This window comes from Schistocerca nitens, chromosome 1, assembly GCF_023898315.1.
Source record: "Schistocerca nitens isolate TAMUIC-IGC-003100 chromosome 1, iqSchNite1.1, whole genome shotgun sequence".
Classification (NCBI taxonomy): Eukaryota; Metazoa; Arthropoda; class Insecta; order Orthoptera; family Acrididae; genus Schistocerca; species Schistocerca nitens.
In genome coordinates this window covers 225,456,489-225,478,251 of record NC_064614.1, presented here as the reverse complement: position 1 = coordinate 225,478,251, position 21,763 = coordinate 225,456,489, and the positions used below count along the sequence as shown (strand labels likewise).

The window sequence follows — 21,763 nt, the reverse complement described above, 5'->3', positions numbered from 1 at the left end:
CAAATGTCTATGCACAGGTCAAGCAATTCCTGCAAATTACGGAATGGTAGTTTACGGGCATGCAGCTGCACCTGATATGTGTTCCAGTGGATACAGATCAGGCACATTTGCTGGCCAAGACATCAATGTGAGTTCACTATAATGCGCCTCAAACGAATGTAGCACAACAAAGACAGTTATCCTTCTGGAAGATGTTATTGTAGTTCACTGCTGTCACTATGCCTTAGATTACAACAACAGATCCCATGGAAGCCCAACTCAATGTACCCCACAGCAGAGTTCTGCCCTCACCGGCCTGCATCTGTTTTGCAGTGCATGTTTAGTGCACCCACTCACCTGGATGATGGCATGTAAGGACCCAACCATCAACCTGGCGCAACAAGAAATGTGATTCATTTGATGGGTAACATGTTTCTTTTGATCCACAATGAAAACTCAGTGTTGCTGTGACCAATCATAACTGACAATGTCATTGGGTCAACACAGGAACACATTCGGTCGGTGTGACGTGGTGCTACATGTTCAACAACGTCCTTTGAATGGCATGCTGTGAAACACTTGTACCTATACCAGGATTGTACCCTTTCATCGGATCTGCCACAGATCGCAGCCTTCATGGATCACACAGTGGGCATCCTCTGGCCTCTATGTTTTGTGATGAGCCGTGGTTGTCCAATGCCATATGGCCTACTCATTATTTCACTAGCTTTCAACCATTTTCCATAGGTGCTCATGACAGTAGTACGCCAACGTGTGACCAGCTTTGCTGTTTCAAAGATTCTTGTTTCCAGCCGCAGCGCCACAACAATATGTACTTTGTCAAAACCCCTCATATTAGTTATATGGATATGGTGTCTGTTCTTTCGGACAGACCTGTAGCTGTCTAGAATGAAATTAGAATTATATTAATACCTTCAGCTGCTGACAGGCACTGATATACATCAACAGGGACAGATGAAAATGTGTGGCCGACCGGGACTCGAACCTGGGGATCTCCTGCTTACATGGCACACACTCTATCCATCTGAGCCACAAAGGACACAGAGGATAGTGCGACTGCAGGGACTATCTCGCACATGCCTCCCACAAGAGCCACATTCTCACCTTGTGTGTCCACACACTACATTCATAGTGTCCGACCCCAACACACTCATTACTCGTGGAAGACATTCTTACCAAGTCCCTTAAGAGTTCGGGGAATGTGTGTGCGTCCGCACAGAAGAAGGAAGTCATGGCCGGTGTTGCCAGAATGATATACTTATATGGATATGGTGTCTGTCATTTCGGACATGTCAGAAAGAACAGACACCATTAATGACCTGCCATGTAAGCAGGAGATCCTGGGTTCGAGTCCCAGTCGGAACACACATTTTCACCTGTCCCCGTTGATATATATCGACGCCCATCAGCAGCTGAAGATTTAATATAATTCTAATTTAATTCTAGACAGCTGCAGGTCATTAATGGTGTGTGTTTTTTCGGACATGTCCGAAAGAACAAGACACCATATCCATATAAGTATATCATTCTGGCAACACCGGCCATGACCTTCTTCTTCTGTGCGGATGCACACATATTCCCAGAACTCTTACGGCACTTAGTAAGAATGTCTTCCACGAGTAATGAGTGTGTTGGGGCAGGACACTACGAATGTAGTGTGTGGACATACGAGGTGAGAATGTGGGTCTCGCGGGAGGCGTGCGCAAGATAGTCACTGCAGTCGCGCTATCCTCTGTGCCCTCAGTGGCTCAGATGGATAGAGCATCTGCCATGTAAGCAGGAGATCCCGGGTTCAAGTCTCAGTTGGGGCACACATTTTCACCTGTCCCTGTTGATATATATCAACACCCATCCGCAGCTGAAGGTATTAATATAATTCTAATTCCTTATATTAATTGTTGATTTCTGCATCTGTGACCTGTATCTTCGCTATAATGACAGCTTATCTGTCTCTTTTCCACTTATATTCTTTCCTTACTGCATCATGTGCCCACAAAACCACCAGCAGGCATTCAATCTCATGGTGGGCAGTGGTCATAATATCTTGATTCATCAGTGCATATCCAAAACACACTTGGTACCATGTTTATTTTGAAGTCAGGTACTGTAGTAAGATTTATATTATGTGATGTTATCCACTATCATATGTTAATTTTACATGTGTACTTTAGTCCATACTAGGCCACCCCACATGTATTTTAGCAATGTTTGACTAATGTAAGTTTCACTGTAACCCAAATATTCTGTTTGACAGGTCATACCATGTAAACTTTATTAAATTTTATTTTAATTTTTATCTTGTCAATTAAATAGCTAATGGTTGTTTGTACTTCAATAATATTACATGTGGTATGTATTTCATGCAATTTAAAATGGCTACACAGCCAAAGCATGGCCTCAGTGAAAAATAAAAAATAAAAGGATATTCCAATCCAAGCTATGGCAGCTAGAAATAAGTGTTTTTCAATAAGGCAGCCTTATTTCTATATCATCTCCTTAAAGCAGAATTAGATGTGATAAGGCTGCAGCTTTTCAGGTGAATACAGAATGAGATGCGAGTTCAGAGTCAGTAGGATATTGGTCGAGGTAGTGTTCAACAACAGCAAGGCCATGGGCAAGGGGGAAGAGGAAAATTGTGTCAACAGTGGCAAGCAGGAATCGACGTGGTGATAGGACAGTGTGAGGACTTCAATGGACATGGAAACTGTCCTTACAACACAATACTTTTGGTCTCTATCTCCACTAGCCTCTGTCCACATTCAATTTTGCACTCGTCCCTAAGCCCTCGACTTTATTCAGTCTATCCTCACAACCTCTTCTTTGCGGTCTCCTCCTTCCTCTGTTCTATCTCTCCTACTCAAACCACTCCTCCAATTCATTATGTGGCTCACACAACTCTCCCTGCTATACCAGAGGGAACTCATTAGTACAATGCCCTACACAATCCACATATAATTTCTACCTCCCAGCCATCAACCATAATTCCCTCTAATGCTCACCCTCTCCTCACCTTCTTTATATCGCTGCCCACTCCAGCTGACACAAGCCCTCACCCCAGATGAGCTGCAGCAGTCATACAATGTAGTTGGCACATGAGGAGAGAGTGGAGAGGGGTGGGGATATGATAACCATATAACCCTGTGTGTGTGTTTTCTCCAAAACTTGGCTGAAGGAGGACACTGTCCGAAAGCCTAGTAATGCTTTTGATCTGGTTTATAAGCCTGTTGACAGCCTCAACTTCATAACTGCCTCAAGTATTTTCATTATTTACATTCTCCCAGGACCTGCCATTATCATAATAAATTGTCCATACTGCTACCTACTCTACCCACCTCAACAGCAGTACATGTTAAAGTGCTGCTCCGAAACAGGGGTAATGCGCTGGCCCCGGATTGAATCCACCTGGCTGATTAACAACAACGGTCAGTGTGCCGGCTAGCCTGGATGTGGTTGTTAGGTGGTTTCCCACAACTGAATAGGATGGTACCTTGAGTCCCAACTCAGTTACACGATTTGCAGACATTTAGAAAACTTTTACACTCTTGCGCATCAACAATACTATATGCAGACAGTTGAGGCACACACATTCCATCCCAGTGGGTAATGGGGTCACAGCAAGAAGGGTACCCAGCCACACCTTAAATTAACAATGCCAATTCCATTCATAATCAAGCCAACCCTGCACAGGAGTGGGACGAAGATGAACTAATAATAATAGTAATACAAAGAAGAAGAAAAATGTGGTGTAGGAGGAGTAGGAGTAGGGGGAGGGGGGAGGGGGGAGATGGGGAGGGGAGAAGGGAGGCTGCTGGGGTCACAATATGAGCAGGCAGAACTATCCCAGTAGAGGTACATGGCCAGTTTGAAGAAAGAAGATGCTACCTCTCTAAAACTATTCTTATTAACAGCAGAAACAGGAACAAGTAAGTCAGTACCAAAAGTACTGTCCTCTGACAACAACAAATATGAACCTGCTAATTATTTACATATGGCTTGTATGAGTATTCATCTTCGGTATCTTAGTGATTAAAAGCAAGTACTTCGCATATACTGTAAGGATAAGTACAGGAATGAGTGATAACAACAATATGACAGATGGAAAATTTAAAAAAAAATGATAGTGAATTCATACAGAGACAGAACAGCTGGCCAGTATTAACGCCCGTGAGGTGAAATTTTTGGGCTACAAATACACACATTTAAGAAATGGAACTAAAAAATAAAATAAAAGAAAAACTTTTGGAATAATTAATTCCTTCCTCAAGTGGGAGAGAGGAAGGCAGGGGAAGCTTAGAACAGATGGGTAGGGGACGTTAAATATGATTTCTGTTTCTCCCTGTCCTCACCCTGGAGTCTTAGTGCTCTTTCCCTCCTTTCTAACCTTCCCCAACATGTCCCTCCCTCCACCCTTAAGAGGGAACTAACAGTTCTAGAAACTAGGAACAGTTTTTTCGCTTTTAAATGTGTCTTATCAGCAATATTAGATTTTCATCTCCTGAAGGTAACTTATTGCAAACCATTCTGCCTCTGTTTGATTTCATAGTTTTCTCAAGTGACATTCCTTTCAATACAATGGTGAATAAGCAGTAATTTTTTTCACCAATGTACCTTCAACTATTTCATAAAATGCTCAAGAGCCTCTCCCTCTTACCCTGTATCTGCATGTGATTGGCAAGTGCATGATGACACAAGGTTCAGCTGCTGCACAGTCTGAGAGAGTAATGCCAACTGCAAACGATGATCTTCTAAGGCCTGCCGCAACAGTGTCTGGTAGGATTTCTGGCTGTCCACTAATTCTTGCAGTAATCTCAAGTTTTCTGAGCGCAGGACACCAAGCTGCTCTCGGTACTCCAGGCGGAACTTGGCTGAATTGGAGAGGCTGTCGACAGTTTTCTGTGATTTCACCGAGTTGACGGTTGACATGCCAGATGTGGAGCTTCCATCAGGTCCATCAGGTACACTTTGTTCACGATTATCCTGACCTGCCAAGTTGGCACCCAGCTCTGGGGGGGATACAGTAGCAAATAATAGCATTTTACATTTGCAACACTTTAATTAAGCTTCAGTCAGTGAGGAAGGGGATTAAAATTAACATCTGGTTATAAGAGTGCAAATAAAAAGTTATAAGAGTGTAAATAAAAATTAAGTATACTTATTATCAAATCTCAGATTCCAGTTAAATTGAAGCATCAAACAGTTTTTTAATCAATTAAGGAACATATTTTACAACTGGTTTATAACTATAAACATAAAAATTGCAGGAAAATACAGAATATACAGTGAAAAATATTCAACACTTAAATTATTGCGTAAAATGAAGTCCAATATTAAGTCAATAAAATTAACATATGCCTGCTTATGAATTGTAATAAGAAGTGGGCCCATAATTGGAAAAACACACAATGACTTTACTTTGGAAATACACTAAACAGTTCTTTCATCAGTAGAAAATCCTGCACCTTGTGCCTCCTCTGGCACAAGATTAACAGTGATTTCTTCCCCTTGGCAGCTATGGACCTTGAAATGGCATATTTTACTCTTTAGTACAAGATGCACTGTACTGAACATATGAGACATGTTAACATTTTGTTCCCTTACTTTTTCTTATTTATACTGTATTACATGTTGTGGCAGACTGTATTGGTACTTTCATTCAAAAAATTGAGGTGAAGATAGAGTACACAGAAAACAGAAAATCCCAAGTCTCTTGTCTTTAGAATACACATATGGGAAATCAGAAACAGAAAGACGGGAGAATATCTGACAAGTATGAAAATATGCTCATTAGAAAAATTCAGAAGTACAATTTCAGACAAAGACAGAGAGAGAGAGAGAGAGAGAGAGAGAGAGAAGGGAGAGGGGGGGGGGGGGGAGATTACAAAAAATAGACTGGAAATCCTGCAAAGCTAATACAAAAATAAATCACATTTAAGCTGCTACAATACCATCAATACCCATACACATCTGTTAATAGTAACAACAACATTCCTTCTTTGGCATACCTTAGTAACTGTATGGCATTTTCTGCATCAATTATGGTCTAGAAAAATATCATCATCTCACCTGGTGACATGACTGTTATAGCTGCTTGAACAGCATTACGTACAAGATTGTCTAACGCAAACATCCAGTGAGGCTTGATACTATGAAGTCTTAACACCACATTCACCTATAAAAACAAGATACAGTAATCATGAGGAAATTTAGTGACACCCATACATTCACAGTTACCTAGACTGAAATTAAATTCTAAAAGAGAGACAAGGAAATTTCAGTTTTGTATGTTAGTGTATTTCTAAAATCAAGTGTGATCATAGTAACTCCAATAAAAATACATATAAAATTCCCCTTCAGTCACAAAGGACTATTTTCTATTAACTATGGTGATATTTTAGACTCTGCATGTTTGTCTACTGGTGTTTTGATGTCTACTTCATATAATATGTATTCTTTCATAAGGTTTCATGTATCAAATAGATAATACAATAGAACTAAACTTGCACCAAGTCAAGTACAATCATGACAGACCTTTACTTCGAATGCAAATAATTCACAATACTTTCAGTTAGTTAACCAATTGTTTGCATGTTCAATGTATTTATTACAGTTATAGTTCATCTTCTAAGCAGAAAATTTGGCAACATACTGACCCTTCACAAAAAAAAGAAAAAACACACACTGTGTTCCAAGACTTTTAGAGCTGAATAACTAATTCCTTTCTGTGACACACTAAGGATGAGTGACGCATAGTGTAAATCAATTTTACTTCTAGTATTATGTTTATGACTGTTACTGTTGTTATGAAATTGTGATTGGTTCTTGACAACAAACTTCATAAGAGCGTAAAATACAGCGAGGCTGTTGTCAGAATAGCTAACTGCATAAAGAGCTGTTTACAGGGGTTCTAGAGTGGACACTGCATGTTATCCTTCACCATTTTCCTCAGTGATGAGTTACCTCAGAATATGATGACAGAGACCATTAGTCAAAGAAAACAAGAAAATTAAGTCACCTTTTCAACAGTTTCATGTCCATGCCCATTCTCTAAAGGAGGATAGGTGGCAATCTGTGGTAGATATGACGACACAGTACAAGGTGGTGCAGGTACAAAGGTTTCAGAGCACACTATTGAGTGCACATTGTTGAACATGGGGCTCTGCAACAGATGACCCGTACATGTTCCTGTATTGACTCAGCATCATCATCCATTACAACTGCAGTGGTTACTGGATCATTGAGATTGGACTTTGGAACAATGGAAACGTGTTCAGCTGGTCAATTGAATAATGTTGCTTGTTACACCAGAATGATGGTTGTGTGCAGATACGTTGTCACCCAGGTCAACGGATGCGCGAAATGTGCCCCACACCGTGGATGTAGATCTGTGGCGGAACTATTATGCTACTGGGAACATCCATCTGGGCTTCCATGGGACCTGTGGTAGTAATTAAAGGCATCATGACAACTATGGACTACATGAACACTATTGTGGACAACCTGCACCCCTTCATGGTGATGGAATCTCCCAGCAGAATAACTGTCTGTGTCACAAGTCCAGAATCCTGCTATAGTGGTTTGAGGAACATTGTAGTGAACTCATATGGATGTCTTGGCCACCAAATTCATCTGCTCTGACCCAGAAGGGACACACCTGGGACACTATCAGGCAGCAGCACCATGCACACAAACCACCAGCACATATTTGTTTCATAAATAAAAGAACATATTTTTCCTGCTGCATTGTACTTAATTTGTTCCAGTCATGTTTTGCCTTTTACTTTAAGTCATCTTCCATGGTATCTTGAATGATTCACTCTTATTTCGATTTGCCGTATTTACTGATGTAAAACAGTTCACCTCTTATATTTTACGTGAAGAAGTGATTACTTACAGTTATTAGAGTTTTTGGTTGGAAACTGCATTTCCTCTCATCTGATCACAAGCTGGAGGTCGCACCGTAATTTCACTTACAAAAAAAAGCACATTTTCACGTTATGAACTTGTTTTCTTCACAGTTTCAGTGTTCTTTGTACTAACTGCTGTAGAGCACTATCATTCTTCTGTCACAGGCTGAAACTGTGGTTTAAAGGTGTAACTAGTGTGTGTTCACTTTGTCTCTCTTACTGTTTTCTTTGTTTATGTATATGTTGCCTCTCTTCAGTATGTTACAACATACTGAAAACTGTTATCGTTTTGTGTGTGTGTGTGTGTGTGTGTGTGTGTGTGTGTGTGTGTGAGAGAGAGAGAGAGAGAGAGAGAGAGAGAGAGAGAGAGAGAGAGAGAGAGAGAGTGTTTGTGTGTGTGGTATACTTGATCAATCAACTAGAAACCCTATTTCCCTCACTACCCCCCCCCCCACTACCTCCCTCCTTGCGCGCACGCACGCACACACACACACACACACACACACACACACACACACACACAGATGCAATGAGAACCGAAATGGACAGATGTTAGTTTTCAGCAAGTACTTTGTTGGGTTGGCAACATGTACATAAATAAATGAAACAAGAAGAGAGATAAAGTGAACACACACACTAGTTACAACTTTAAATCATAGTTTTTGGTAAAATGCCTGCATCTAGTGGCAGAAGAATAATAGTGCTCCGCAGCAGTTAGCACAAATAACATGAAAATTATGAACAGCAAATTCATAACAGGAAGATGTGCTTCAATTTCATAAGTGAAGTTAAAGTGTGACCTGCAGCATGAGGCCTGATGAGAGGAAATGCAGATGCCATCCAAAAATTCGAATAACTGTAAGTAATCAAGTATTTACATAAAAAGTAAGACACAAACTATTCTCTAAACTACAAATAGTGCACAACAAAACAAAACCTTACCATTCTAGATGATACTGAAGATGTCAAAGTAAAAGATCAAATGCTTCTGGAACAAATAAAGTACATTACTGCAAGAAAAAGGTGTTTTTTATTTACAAAACTAATATTTCTGTGCTTGCTGTGGATAATGCCCATGCAAACAAACTTGTTGTTCACCAGTTCATAATTTATGGGAATTGCATGACCTGTGTGTAGACATATGGTGACACAAGGACGTTTCAAATCCATGATATGCAGAACTGCTGCTGCATTGCTTTCTAAAGATTAGATTACATTAGACTAATAGTTGTTCCATAGATGATAACTACGACACTTTGTAATGATGTGGAATGTGTCAGTTTAACAAAAGGTTCCTTTGCATGTCATAATTAAAGTGTTTTTCTTTTTCCCTTTTTTAAAGATTAATTTATATCTGAAACTTTATCTATTGAGTAGAAGGAGTGGCCATTCAAAAATTCTTTTAATCTGTTTGTTTTTAAATTATGGCTGGGTATCTATCAGACGTTTGATGCTATTTGGTAAGTGACCAAAGATTTTTGTGGCAGCATAATTCACCCCTTGGCAACGGCCTTGCCTCAGTGGATACACCGGTTCCCGTGAGATCACCGAAGTTAAGCGCTGTCGGGCGTGGCCGGCACTTGGATGGGTGACCATCCAGCCGCCATGGGCTGTTGCCATTTTTTGGGGTGCACTCAGCCTCATGATCCCAATTGAGGAGCTACTGGACCGAATAGTAGCGGCTCCGGTCAAAGAAAATCATCATAACGACCGGGAGAGCGGTGTGCTGACCACACGCGCCTCCTATCCGCATGCTCAATGAGGATGACATGGCGGTCGGATGGTCCTGATGGGCCACTTGTGGCCTGAAGACGGAGTGCAATAATTCACCCCTTACTGTGCCAAAGTTAGATTTAACTCAAAGTAGAGAAGATCAGTCTTTCTCCTCGTGTTGTAGCTATGTATACTGCTATTGCTTTTGAATTGGAGTGGGTAATTAATAACAAATTTCGTAAGTAATATTGTGAAGATACTGTGAATATCCCTAGTTCTTAAAATAAATGCCTGCGAGATGATCTCGGCTGGGCTCCAACTATTATTCTGATTACAGGCCTTTGTGCAATGCATACTTTTTTCTTTAATGATGAATTACTCCAAAATATGATGCCACATGAAAGCAGTGAATGAATAAGTTACTTATATGTTTATCACCAAAATTTGCAATAACCCCAACAATCGTTTCAGCATATCATCAATGTGTTTCTTCCAATTCAATCTCTCATCAACGCACACACCCAAAAATTTGAAATATTCTGCCCTAGCTACAGACTTCTGTTCCAACTCTACATTTATTAATGGAGTTGTGTCACTTACTGTACATAACTCTATATACTACATTTCATCAAAATTAAATGAGAGTCAATTTGCAGAGAAACACTTAATAATTTTTTTAAAAGACGTTATTTACAATTTCCTCAGCAAAGTCTTGTTTGTTGGGTGCGATTACTATAATTTTATCATCAGCAAAAAGAATTAGCTTTGCATGTTCATGAATATAGAGTGGCAAGTCATAAATATACATTAGAACAATAAGGGACCCAAGATTGAACCTTGTGGGACCCCGTTCTGGATACTCACCTCATTCGAGGAATCTGCTGATTTTTGCAGATTATGTGAGCTGTTTATTTCAACCTTCTGTACTCTACCAGTTAAATATGAATTAACCCATTTGTGCACTGTCCCACTCATACCACAATATGAAGCTTGCCTAGAAAAATTCCATGATTGCATCAAAAGCCTTTGAGAGACCAAAGAAAATCACAATTGGTGATGTTCGGGCTACTCAGAGCATTTAATATTTGTTCAGTGAAAGCATATATAATATTTTCTGTTGAAAAGCCTTTCTGAAAACCAAATTGGCATTTTGTTGCTACTTTATTTTTACAAGTATGTGAAGTTACTTTGAACACATTACTTTTTCAAGAATTTTGGACAAAGCTGTCAGAAGTGAGATTGGGCATTATTTTTTGGCATCAGACCTATCCCCCCTTTTATGCAATGGTTTAACAATAGCATATTTCATTCTGTCAGGAAAAATGCCCGTATTACATATGTGGCTGAGAATTCTACTTGTGTGTTGGGAACAATCTTTATTACTTTGTTGGAGATACTATCAATTCCATGTGAGATTTTACTTTTGAATGAGTTTATTATTTTCCTAACTTCAGCAGGACAAGTAGGTAGAATTTCAATTTTATCCAATTGCATAGATGTTGCCTCTTCCATATATAGCTCCACAGCATCTAAAAACGATTATTAAAAATATTTTCCACTTCTGACTTTTTTTAATAAACTTTTCATTCAGTCTGATGTTACAGTTCACTGTTTTCTTAGAGAAACTGTTTTCAGAAATACTCACAAATGTACAATGAAATACGTTATTTTTTACATTAGCATCAGGTTCCCGGTGCACCTCATCATGGTCTAACTGCTGCAAACTTTCCTTAAAATTTGCAATCATTAAATTGTTAACTGAATGCCCCATTTTGGAGGACCATTTTGCATTTATGTCTGGAACTATGTCATATACTATCACTGGCTGTTCATCGTATTCAGGAAGACCATTCTTAATAGGATAAATATCTATTTGATTACATATATTTTGGTCCATGAAAATATTATCTATTAGTATGCTGCTTTCCTGTGCTAAATGAGTAGGGAACTCAATAACTGATGTCAAACTGAAAGAACTCAGTATTACTTCAAGATCATTCTTTGTATCAGACTCTTTCAGAAAATCTACACTGAAATCCCCACAAATAATAATTTGCTTCCCTCTGTCTGACAGATAGCATAAAAAGCAACCAGAGTTTTCCAGAAATAGTTGAATATTTCCCAATGGGCACCTATACATAATTACAATTATAAAATTACCATTACTTAGTTTAAGCTCACAAACACTTGCTTCTATACATTCTATACACAAAATTTTGTAGTTTCTAAAAGTGGATCAACATGCTATTAAGCAGGTTGTCCTAATGCTTTTGCTCATCAGTGTATTTAGAATGATGTGGTCAGGACTTGTACAATATTGAACTGCACGTAGCGTATTTTATCTAACAACAACTTTCAGTTTGCAGAAAAACAAATATTATTTACTTTTTCAAATATGACATATTATATACGTTCTTCTAGGTTTCTGCTGCAATTGACTCTTAATTCAGGATACTTACGTCACAATGAGCTCATTTCAGCAATTTTTGCTATTTTAAGTGCAATGATGGCTCAGATTTTCATCTAATACTATATGATAAAAATATATTGCTTATGTCTATGTTGGTAGCTGTTATACAACATATTCTGTAATATATTATTGTCTTACAAGAGTACATGGATTATGTCTATATTAAAGGTTTTTTAGCTTATCCTTCAATATCGTGTAATACAAAAGTAAATGGCTTACGTAGATGTTAGTAGCTGTTTGCCTTACGTTTGAGACATTAAGATATGTATTACAATATTGAATCCTAGAGCATCTTTTCAATTACCTCTCAGATTTTGTGTTATTGATAATGTTTGTATATGATTACATTTATGACAGCACTTATATCTGTTTGTGATCATGTTTATAGTAACACTCAATATTTGACAGCCTCCTCTAGTGATAATAAGTTTCTTGGGCTTCCAGCCACGTCAAGTAGTTTAAAATGCAAGAGCTTTCGGCAGAGTACTCCTCAGCCATTGTCAAGTGGTGACTGTCTTCTGGTTGCTGCTGCCATCCTTATATAGCTGCGCTGCCTTCCGCGACGTCACTGGTACCTGGTCCGGCACCATATACGGAAATGTTTGCATTGCGCGGCTGCTCCGCCTGCTTCAACCTTCCGATGACCAGGTCCGACGCTTTGCTTAGCTGCAGGCCGCCCTCTTTATTGAGCGTTTTGTCACAAATTTTTATTTCAATCACTTCTTTTATTGTGCTATCCCGAAAACTGTTAGTCCGTGTGATAATAGATATCTCATGCAATATGATGACCGTTTTCTAATGCTTGCTTTGCTATTGCTGATTTCTCTAGGTACCGTAGACTAAAACATCTCTCCCCATTCTACACAGCACTGCTCAATGGCACGCACAGTCTGTCCAATATAGAACTGACCACACCCACATGGTATTTTATATACTCCTGGCGTTCTGAGGCCTACATCGTCTTCCACTGGCCTCAAGAATTGTTGAATTTTTGCTAGAGCCCTGAAGACCGAATCTGTGGTGTCACCGCCAGACACCACACTTGCTAGGTGGTAGCTTTAAATCGGCCGCGGTCCATTAGTACATGTCGGACCCGCGTGTCACCACTGTCAATGATAGCAGACCGAGCGCCACCACACGGCAGGTCTCGAGAGACTTACTAGCACTCGCCCAGTTGTACGGACGACTTAGCTAGCGATGCACACTGACAAAGCCTCGCTCATTTGCAGAGCAGATAGTTAGAATAGCCTTCAGCTAAGTCAATGGCTACGACCTAGCAAGGCGTCATTGCATGTATCTACAGAGTCTCACTTGTATCGTCAAGAGCGATGTACAACAATGATGGATTAAAGTTAAGTATTCCAGCAGCTACGTACTTTTCTTTATAGCATTCATTACGTATCCTGTTTCAGACCTCACGCCAGCCTGCGTGAGTTGACGCGTGCATATCGGCATCCTCTCTCAAGTAGTGTACGTAGTGTTGGCTAACTGCCAACACTACAGAATCAATTTTATGCCTCTTTAGGAGCCGGCTTAGCTTTCCTGATACTGAGCGGTGAAAACGCAAACTTCTTCGAGTCCTCCTCTGAGTCTTTCTGCTTACATATTTTCAGAAAGATACCTTGAGAAATCTGGCAGTAGTTGTAGCCATTTTCCTTGAATACTTTCCGTAAGTTACACAGTTCCTCCGGCAAGTTTTGTGAATCTGAGACGGTTTCAGCTCGATGCACACAGAATGTTTCTGCAACGGATGGTGATAACTGTTAGCGTGCAGATATCGGTCTGTTTGGGTAGGATTGCGGTAAATGCTGTGGCTGAGACACCCATTTGCTTTGTGGCAGACGAGGAAATCAAGGACGGTACCCAGAGAAATCAGCTGTAGGAGAGCATGTATTAGAAAACGGTCATCGTATCGTATTCTATGAGAGACATATTATAACATGGACTAACAGTTTTAGGGATAACATAATAAAAGAAGCAATCGAAATAAAAATTCATGACAAAACACTCAATAAAGACGGCAGCCTGCAGCTAAGCACAGTGTCGGCTCTGGACATCGGATGGTTGCAGCGAGCGCGGCGGCTGCACAACACAAACATTACCATATATGTTGCCAGAGTGCGTACCAATGATGTCACAAAAGGCAGCACGGCTATATAAGGATTCTAGCAGCAACCAGAAGACAGTCACACTTGACAATGGCCTAGGAGTACTCGGCCGAAAGATCATTCATTTGAAACCACTTGATGTGGCTGGAAGCCCAAGAAACTTTCATTACTACATATTGTTGCGAAACTATGCAGTCCTCTAATGATGCTTATATGTTTACAATTAATTTTATTTGCAGAAAATCAGCAATTATAAGTATACTACAATGATTGTACAGCTATAATTTTTTTTGCTTCTTTTATGAGGATATTTGTGTTTAGTATTATATTGTTTTTGTATGTCATGAAACATTCAAAATTTATCCTTTTTTCTTTTATGATGTCAATAAAGCTTTCTGGTTAAGTTCTGTTTATTCATTAACAATTTTGTTGAGTATGTGTCTGTGTGAGTGTAGATTCCAAGTTCTTCCAGAATATTAATTTATGTCCTTGGGCTACCCTACGTGGAATATTCACTGCATTTTCCATTTTTTTCTGCTTTGTGTTTTGGGTTGTGTAGGTGCACGTAAAATGTAGATTGATTGGTCACAGAGTCCCAGGCATGTTCCTTCAACCCCGTTCTGAAATTCCTATCTGTTTGTCTCATGTAAAATTTTCTGCCATCATCATACGAGATTTTGCAAATTCTGAGACTTGATAAAACTGGGATTTGGGCTTTTCCTGATAACTTTTTTCTTTTCAAATTCTAATTGATATGAAATGCTAGTTTTACTTCCATGTTTTAAAATAGGTTGTTCAGTTTTCTTGAAGTATGCCCAATGTTTGGTGCTGTGACATAGTGGAGGCTTATTTGTGATTCATTCCTCTCTTTTTAGTGTTATTCCCTACATATATCATGTGCTTCAGACTGTATGCACCCTTGGGGTGTTGAAAGTATTTTGCTGCCCTTTGTATTGGATTGATTTATTTCCTTTTGTACTGCGCAAGTGTCAAGTGGAAAAATAATGATTCTATTAACCATTGATGCAAAGAAAGCATATTTATAAGAATTAGGATGACAGGAGTGTTTGTTTATGTGATGATGTCTGTTTTGGTAGGTTTCCTATAGGTTTCAGATCTGTGGTAGTTGTTACTGTTACTTATTGTTAAGTCTAGAAAGTTTACTGAGTTGTTTTCTTCTACTTCCATTTTAATTTTATATTAGAGTGCGAGCTATAATTGTTTCTGAATCATTTGTACGTCATTGCCATTACCATTTGCCAGTAATAGTGTGTCATCTACATATCTATTGTAGGAAGTAAGTAAGTTTGATATGGTTTAATTGACAGTTAATTTCATCATCTTTCTAAATATTAAGTGGATTGACATTTGTGATTTAGCGAATGAGCTGGAAATTTGCATATAGTTTGAATCTACTGCCATAAAAGTAAATTTATTTTGTTAAGACACTCCCTCTTTGTCAGAAAGGCTGCATGGGGTGGCAGTTGTTCCTACTGCACACCTTGTGCTAGGCCAGAGAAAAGTCTCTGCTCTACAAGTTTTCCAGCTATGTTCTGTTTGTACATTAAGAATTTTGCAATGCAATTATCCATTTTTATGCCATCAGACTGTTTCCAAATTTTATTCTCCAGTTCATAATAATTTGTGATATGGCAAATTATAATAGTTCTGTTATTCCATATGCTTCAATAGTAGATACAGTCCCATTGTGTATCAGGTTGTTCTTTATAATTTCGATTGTTTCTGTTACTGGGATATTTGTGTAGAGCAGGGTTTCCCATAACACTGGTGTTCCAAAGGAAATGATTAAGTGCTCCATGAAAAACTATTGATAAAATAAAAAACATATAGTTTCTTTCTTTAAATACTTTTACTTATTCTCCTAAAATTTCTTAATGATTTTATGTTGTTAGTTATGATATAAAATTGATGTACTCACTGAATAAAAGAACTTTCTCATTTTTTAATACCTTATTAACCTCCAAAAGACATATATGAGAGCAGAATGCTTTCAACTCTACAACAATGCTCAGACTATCTGAACAGCAGACACAGTCACAAACACTCTACATAAACAGGGAAATAATGCTAAAAAGAGAGGAACAAATCACAAATAAACCTATCCCTGTCACAGCACCACACCGTCACCAAATTTCAAGAGAACTGAAGAATCTACTTAAAGAGAGTGAAGTAAAACTAGCATTTTATAGCAATAATAATTTGAAAACAAAAATATGATCAGAAAAATGCCAAAACCCAATTTTCTAAAATCCTGGAATTTGCAAAATCTCCTGCAGTGATTGCAGCATATTTTACATTGGACAAACAGGTACAATTTTATTTATTTATATACTTGTTCCATAGATCTGTACATGTGAGCAAGTCACTCAGATGTGGAACTTGTCAATATACATAATAAAATACATAGAATAAAGACATTGTTATAGTATTAATAACAGTGCACAGAAGTCATACTTATTAGCTTAAAAACTAGTCAACATAAATGTGAAGACAGCAGTTTCATATTTAGGGCATTATTGCATTTATTTTAACCTTGAACAGTAATCAAAACTTCCCACTTTGGGTTTAAAAGTGACCCAAAAAATGGAAATGAGAAAAACAGGAATTTTTACATTAGGGCATTATTACATTAGTTTAACAGTAAACAGTGTCAAAAAATTTAAAAACATCTTTCCAATCTGGGTTTTACTTATTTCTCTGAAAGAATTCCTCTAGTGAATAAAGTGAGGTCTCAAGTAAATAATTTTTCAAGCTACGTTTAAATACTGATGTACTACTCCTTATACTTTTGATGCTGTTGGGTAGGGAATTGAAAACTTTCGTTCCAGCGTACTTTACCCCTTTCTGAATAAGTGTCAAGTTCTTGAACTCATAGTGGAAATCCTCTTTTCTTCTGGTGTTATGTTCATGATGTAGGTAATTCGTTTCATACAGAGTGGGGTTATTTATTATGAAGCACATCAGTGAATATATGTACTGAGATGTTGCTGTCAGTATTTCAAGTTGTTTAAAAAGATTTCGACATGACGTTCGTGGGGGTACACCACAAGTTGAAGGGTAAGATTGAAGGAAAACACCAGAGACTGTGAGACCAATCAGTCTACATTTTACATGCACCTATGCAGCCAACAACACAAAGCAGAAAAAAAAAATAAAAAACACAAAAAAATTTCTATATAGATTATCTAAAGGACATAAATGTATATTTTGGAAGAACTTTAAATCTACATCTAGACACATAGCCAAACGAAATTCTTAATGAAGAAACAGAAAATAACTGCGAAACACGTAGAACAGAGACTTTTCTCTGGCCTAGCACAAGGTGTGCAGTAGGAATGACTGTCAACCCATCCAGCCTTTCTGACAAAGAGGGAATACCATAACAAAATTCAGTTTACTTTTCTGGCAGTAGTTTCAAACTATACACAAATTTACAGATCATTTGATAAATCACAAAGGTAGATCCAATTAATACTCAGAAAAATGATTAAATTAACTGTCAACTACACGACATCAAACTAATTTTCCCTGCCAGTCCGATATCTTCGTAGGCTTGCCCAACCAGAGGATGGCTGTCTTGTGGGTTGCAGTAATTTTCCAAACCCTGATTTAAATATTCATAATAATTTTCAATATGACAAACAGCCACAAAGGTTGTTTGAACCATTATTTAGACTTCCAGATCATGACTTCTTTATGGCAGATGGATACAAGTCTGTTCCGCCCCTTTCGACAAGTTGCTGCTACTCCAAGGAAGCCAACTTTGGGATCGCAAGACCAGACCTTGCAGCCCAGAACAAAACTTAACCATCACTTTGGTTAGGTTGGCTATGGATTCCTCTTTCTGCCAGTGAACACTTACTGGTTGTGAGAATCTTCGTAACAAAACATGAGAGAACCCGTTGAGTCCTCTGTTACTTGCAGTGGTTCGTTGGGGCAGGGGCACAGCAATTGCTGCCATTTGCATGTCTCTGTGCTTGCCTACTTTTCTCGGTAGCAGCCATAGACCTTACAACTCTGGTTCCAACTGTTTTGCATTAAAAGTAACAGAACTGCAATTATTTCAGTCATGAACCATTACTAATGCAACAATTTGCATATTGATCTGTAGGGGCGACAAAGCCAACCATGTCTGCTCAATAGTACTATGTACTACCCCTGATTGTGCATCACTTTATTCTTTCTCGTGGATAATAATCATTACATTTTATCTATCAGTGCACAAATTCTCTCTCTCTCTCTCTCTCTCTCTCTCTCTCTCTCTCTCTCTCTGATCAGGGCCGGACATGTTAACAGGATGCTCATTTTCATTGCAAATTGTTCTCTTTGCCTTGTCCTGCAGCAAGACGTTTGCTGCGTCAGGTTTGGGCTTTTCCTGTATGTGTAGTATCCGATATTGTAATTGTAACGAGTTGCATTCCATTTCCATGTGTGTGTTTATGGAGATATATATACAAGGTTTTAACAGATCTGTCTGACCACTGGTCTGTAGAATTCCCCTTTTCCCTCCTACAACCCCTTAATCAATAATCAGAAACCCCTGCTAGATGAGATGAGGTCCGATGCTGGCCACAGTCAAGATAGTAAAAGATTAGCAAGTAGGTAAAATGTATCTTTTAATTGGGAACTGGACATTAGACAGCCATTTTAACTTCTACCACCCTTCTCATCATGTTCTTTCTTTTAAAAGAGAACCGACAGTAGCAGCAACATCTACAAACTGTATTTGATACCATAAAAGAAAAAGAATAAATTTTTGATTTCATGACACTTAAAAACAATACAATACTTAACACAAATATCTTTTGTACAAGAAGCAAAAAAATTATAGTTATACAATCACTGTAACGTACTTATTATTGCTGATTTTCTGCAAATGAAATTAACTGTAAAAACATAAGCATCATTGAAGAATGCTGTCAAACATTTACAAGAAGTGCTGTTATAAATGTAATGACAAACAAAAATTACCAGTAGCACAAAACCTGAGATGCAATCATAAAGACACTCTACAACACAATATTGCATTATACATCGTAATGTCAGAGACAAAGCACACAGCTCCTAACATCTACATGAGCTACATGAACGTAAGTTAAAAAAAAACATTTAATACAGACATAAGCCTTATATTCTTGTAGCCTAATAAAATATTGTAGAATTTGTTGTACAACAAACAACTTCCAACACAGATATAAGAATATACTTTCATCAAAAATATAAGAAAAAATTTTACTGTCACTGTAGGATCACTTATGCCAAAAATTGCAAAAACGAGATCAGAGTGATGAAAGTATAATGAGTTAATAAAATATCAATGACAGTAAAAATCTGAAAGAATATATATATGTCGTTCTTTGAACTAATGCCTGCTGCAGGTCCATCAGAAAGAAAGCAATTCCAAATGCTGAAGTTACTCCACTAAGCTTGATTATAATACTTCAATCATCAACAAAAAGAACTATTTCTGCTTTTAGGATATATGATGGAAGACCATTTATATGCATATCAAGAATGAGCATGGACCCGATATCATTCCCTGTAGAACAACTGTTGTGATTATTCTGTACACTACCCCGAGTTCCTTAATGCAATACTCTGACCCTTTTAGTTAGGTGGACTGAAAATCCGTTACAAAATAAAATTTCTGTTACCATAATATTTGATAATCTCTAGGAGAATACTGCAAACCAAACAATCAAACGCTTTTGACAAGTCACAGATAATACCAGTTGACAATGTTTCGTCATTTCAGTTTTTTGTAATCTGATTAGTGAATTAAAAAACAGCTTGTTCTGCAGAGTGATTCTTTTAAAATCCAAATTTAGACTTAAGTATCTTATTTTGAGAAATGTTTGTTATGGTTATTGCATACATAATGTTTCCAGTGCCTTTGAGAAGCAGATAAGTAGTGAGGCTGACAAAATAAAACCATCCTGAAAACATTTGTAAGACTGACATGGAAGGGACACTTGTTAGTGAACAGGAGATCTGCCCATCAAGAAAATGTTGGAAACTGTGATTTCAAAGCACCAATCAGTTGCTGTCACATGTCTGTACAAGTGCATCTCTTGCACGCTCTGTTCCAAGTACTTCGCTGTGTCATTATGTTTGAGTGGACAATCATAGACAAAGTGTGCAAAACTTATTGTGCAAGAGTTTAAGGTTGGAATTGTTTTGGCAAACACTCTAGTAAAGTCTGCAATTCAAAACTTAGCAGCAAAATAGCCTGAAATGGACTCTGTAGCAAATAAGAATTTTAACTATCCAGAAAGAGTCTGAACTCCACAAACATTCCTCAAGTGAAGGAAAGCCTGGAACAAAGTCAGATGAAATCTCAATACTGTTTGTCTGTTCAAGTGGAAATTAAGAGACTGATATACCAAAACATCATCAGAACAGACCTCCATCTGTATTCTTAAAAATGTACTGTCATGATACAGATTAAAGTATCTAAATGAATTTTCTGAGCATCAGTTTTTCATTTCTTCAAATGATGCTTGGTTCAGCCTGTCACAGTATGTGACCTCTCAGGACATGCACCATTATCCACCTGAAATACCCTGGCAGTAGCTTGATGATCCTCTCCATAATATCAAGATTGGTGTTTGTGTGCAATCTCTGGTTTCCCCATCATGACACAATTCTTTTGCAAACTGTTAATGCTAACAAGTAGGTAAAGAAATTGTTTTTCCATATATGGAACAACTCACAGAAAATGAATGACTTTATAGATATTTTCAGCAAGACAGAGCAACAGTACACATTACCTTGATAACCCTGTCATGAATACATAATGTGTTCAATGAGGGGTAAATTATCAGTAGAGGCAGTGTAATCTCCTAGGCACCTCAATGACCTGATCTCTTTCCCTATGATTTTTACCTGTGGGGCAAATTGAAGGATCAAGTGTACTCATGCAAACCCTCACACACTCAAAGAGCTAAAGCAGAACTTTGGAAATGTTACTGCTGCTGTCCCTCAGGCAGGACTACTATGCTACATTTTGATAATTCGAGCAAGTGCTGCATCAACACCAATGTTAGCTATTTCCAGCTTCTTCCATGGTGTCATCAACAAGGGTCAATCCTGCATCTTCCTCAATGTATATATTTTTCAGGCCAGTTTTATTTCATCCCAACACTTTTGCCACATGCTTAAAACAGTTCTGGAACTCTGTTCAAAGCTGTTACTGTGTTTTCTTTTATACCATCCATGTCACTGAATCACTTTCCTTTTCAAATTTTCAAAAAAGACGAGGTGGTCATACAGAGACAGACAAGGTGAGAAGAGTGGAGGAGGTACAAGCTTCATGAACTGTCAGATCGTCAGAGCTGTGTGCTCCGGAGCATTGTCGTAGTGGAGCAACCAGTTCCTATTTCTCCACAGTTCTGGCAGATTTCGTTGGACACTCTCTTGTAATCTTTGTAACACATCCAGATAAAAATGTTGATTCACTGTTTGTCCTGCTTGTGGACAATGCTGTTGACATCAAAATAAAAAATCACCATTGTTTTCACTTTGGATCGCATTTGGCGTGCTTTCTT

The 21,763-nt window shown here is 38.3% G+C and overlaps 1 protein-coding gene and 1 pseudogene across 1 annotated transcript in view; one reads left to right on the top strand and one right to left on the bottom strand.

Moving 5' to 3' along the window:
• LOC126246203 (mitogen-activated protein kinase kinase kinase 15) overlaps nt 1–21,763 on the bottom strand; it is a 188,760-nt gene that overhangs the window by 11,594 nt on the left and 155,403 nt on the right. Inside the window, exons 21-22 of the mRNA XM_049948376.1 lie at nt 6,064–6,169; nt 4,652–5,003 (exon numbers count right to left, since the gene is read on the bottom strand). Coding sequence (XP_049804333.1) covers nt 4,652–5,003; nt 6,064–6,169 — 458 coding nt within the window. The remainder of the gene's footprint in view (nt 1–4,651; nt 5,004–6,063; nt 6,170–21,763) is intronic.
• On the top strand, nt 9,407–9,523 carry LOC126208067 (5S ribosomal RNA; annotated as a pseudogene).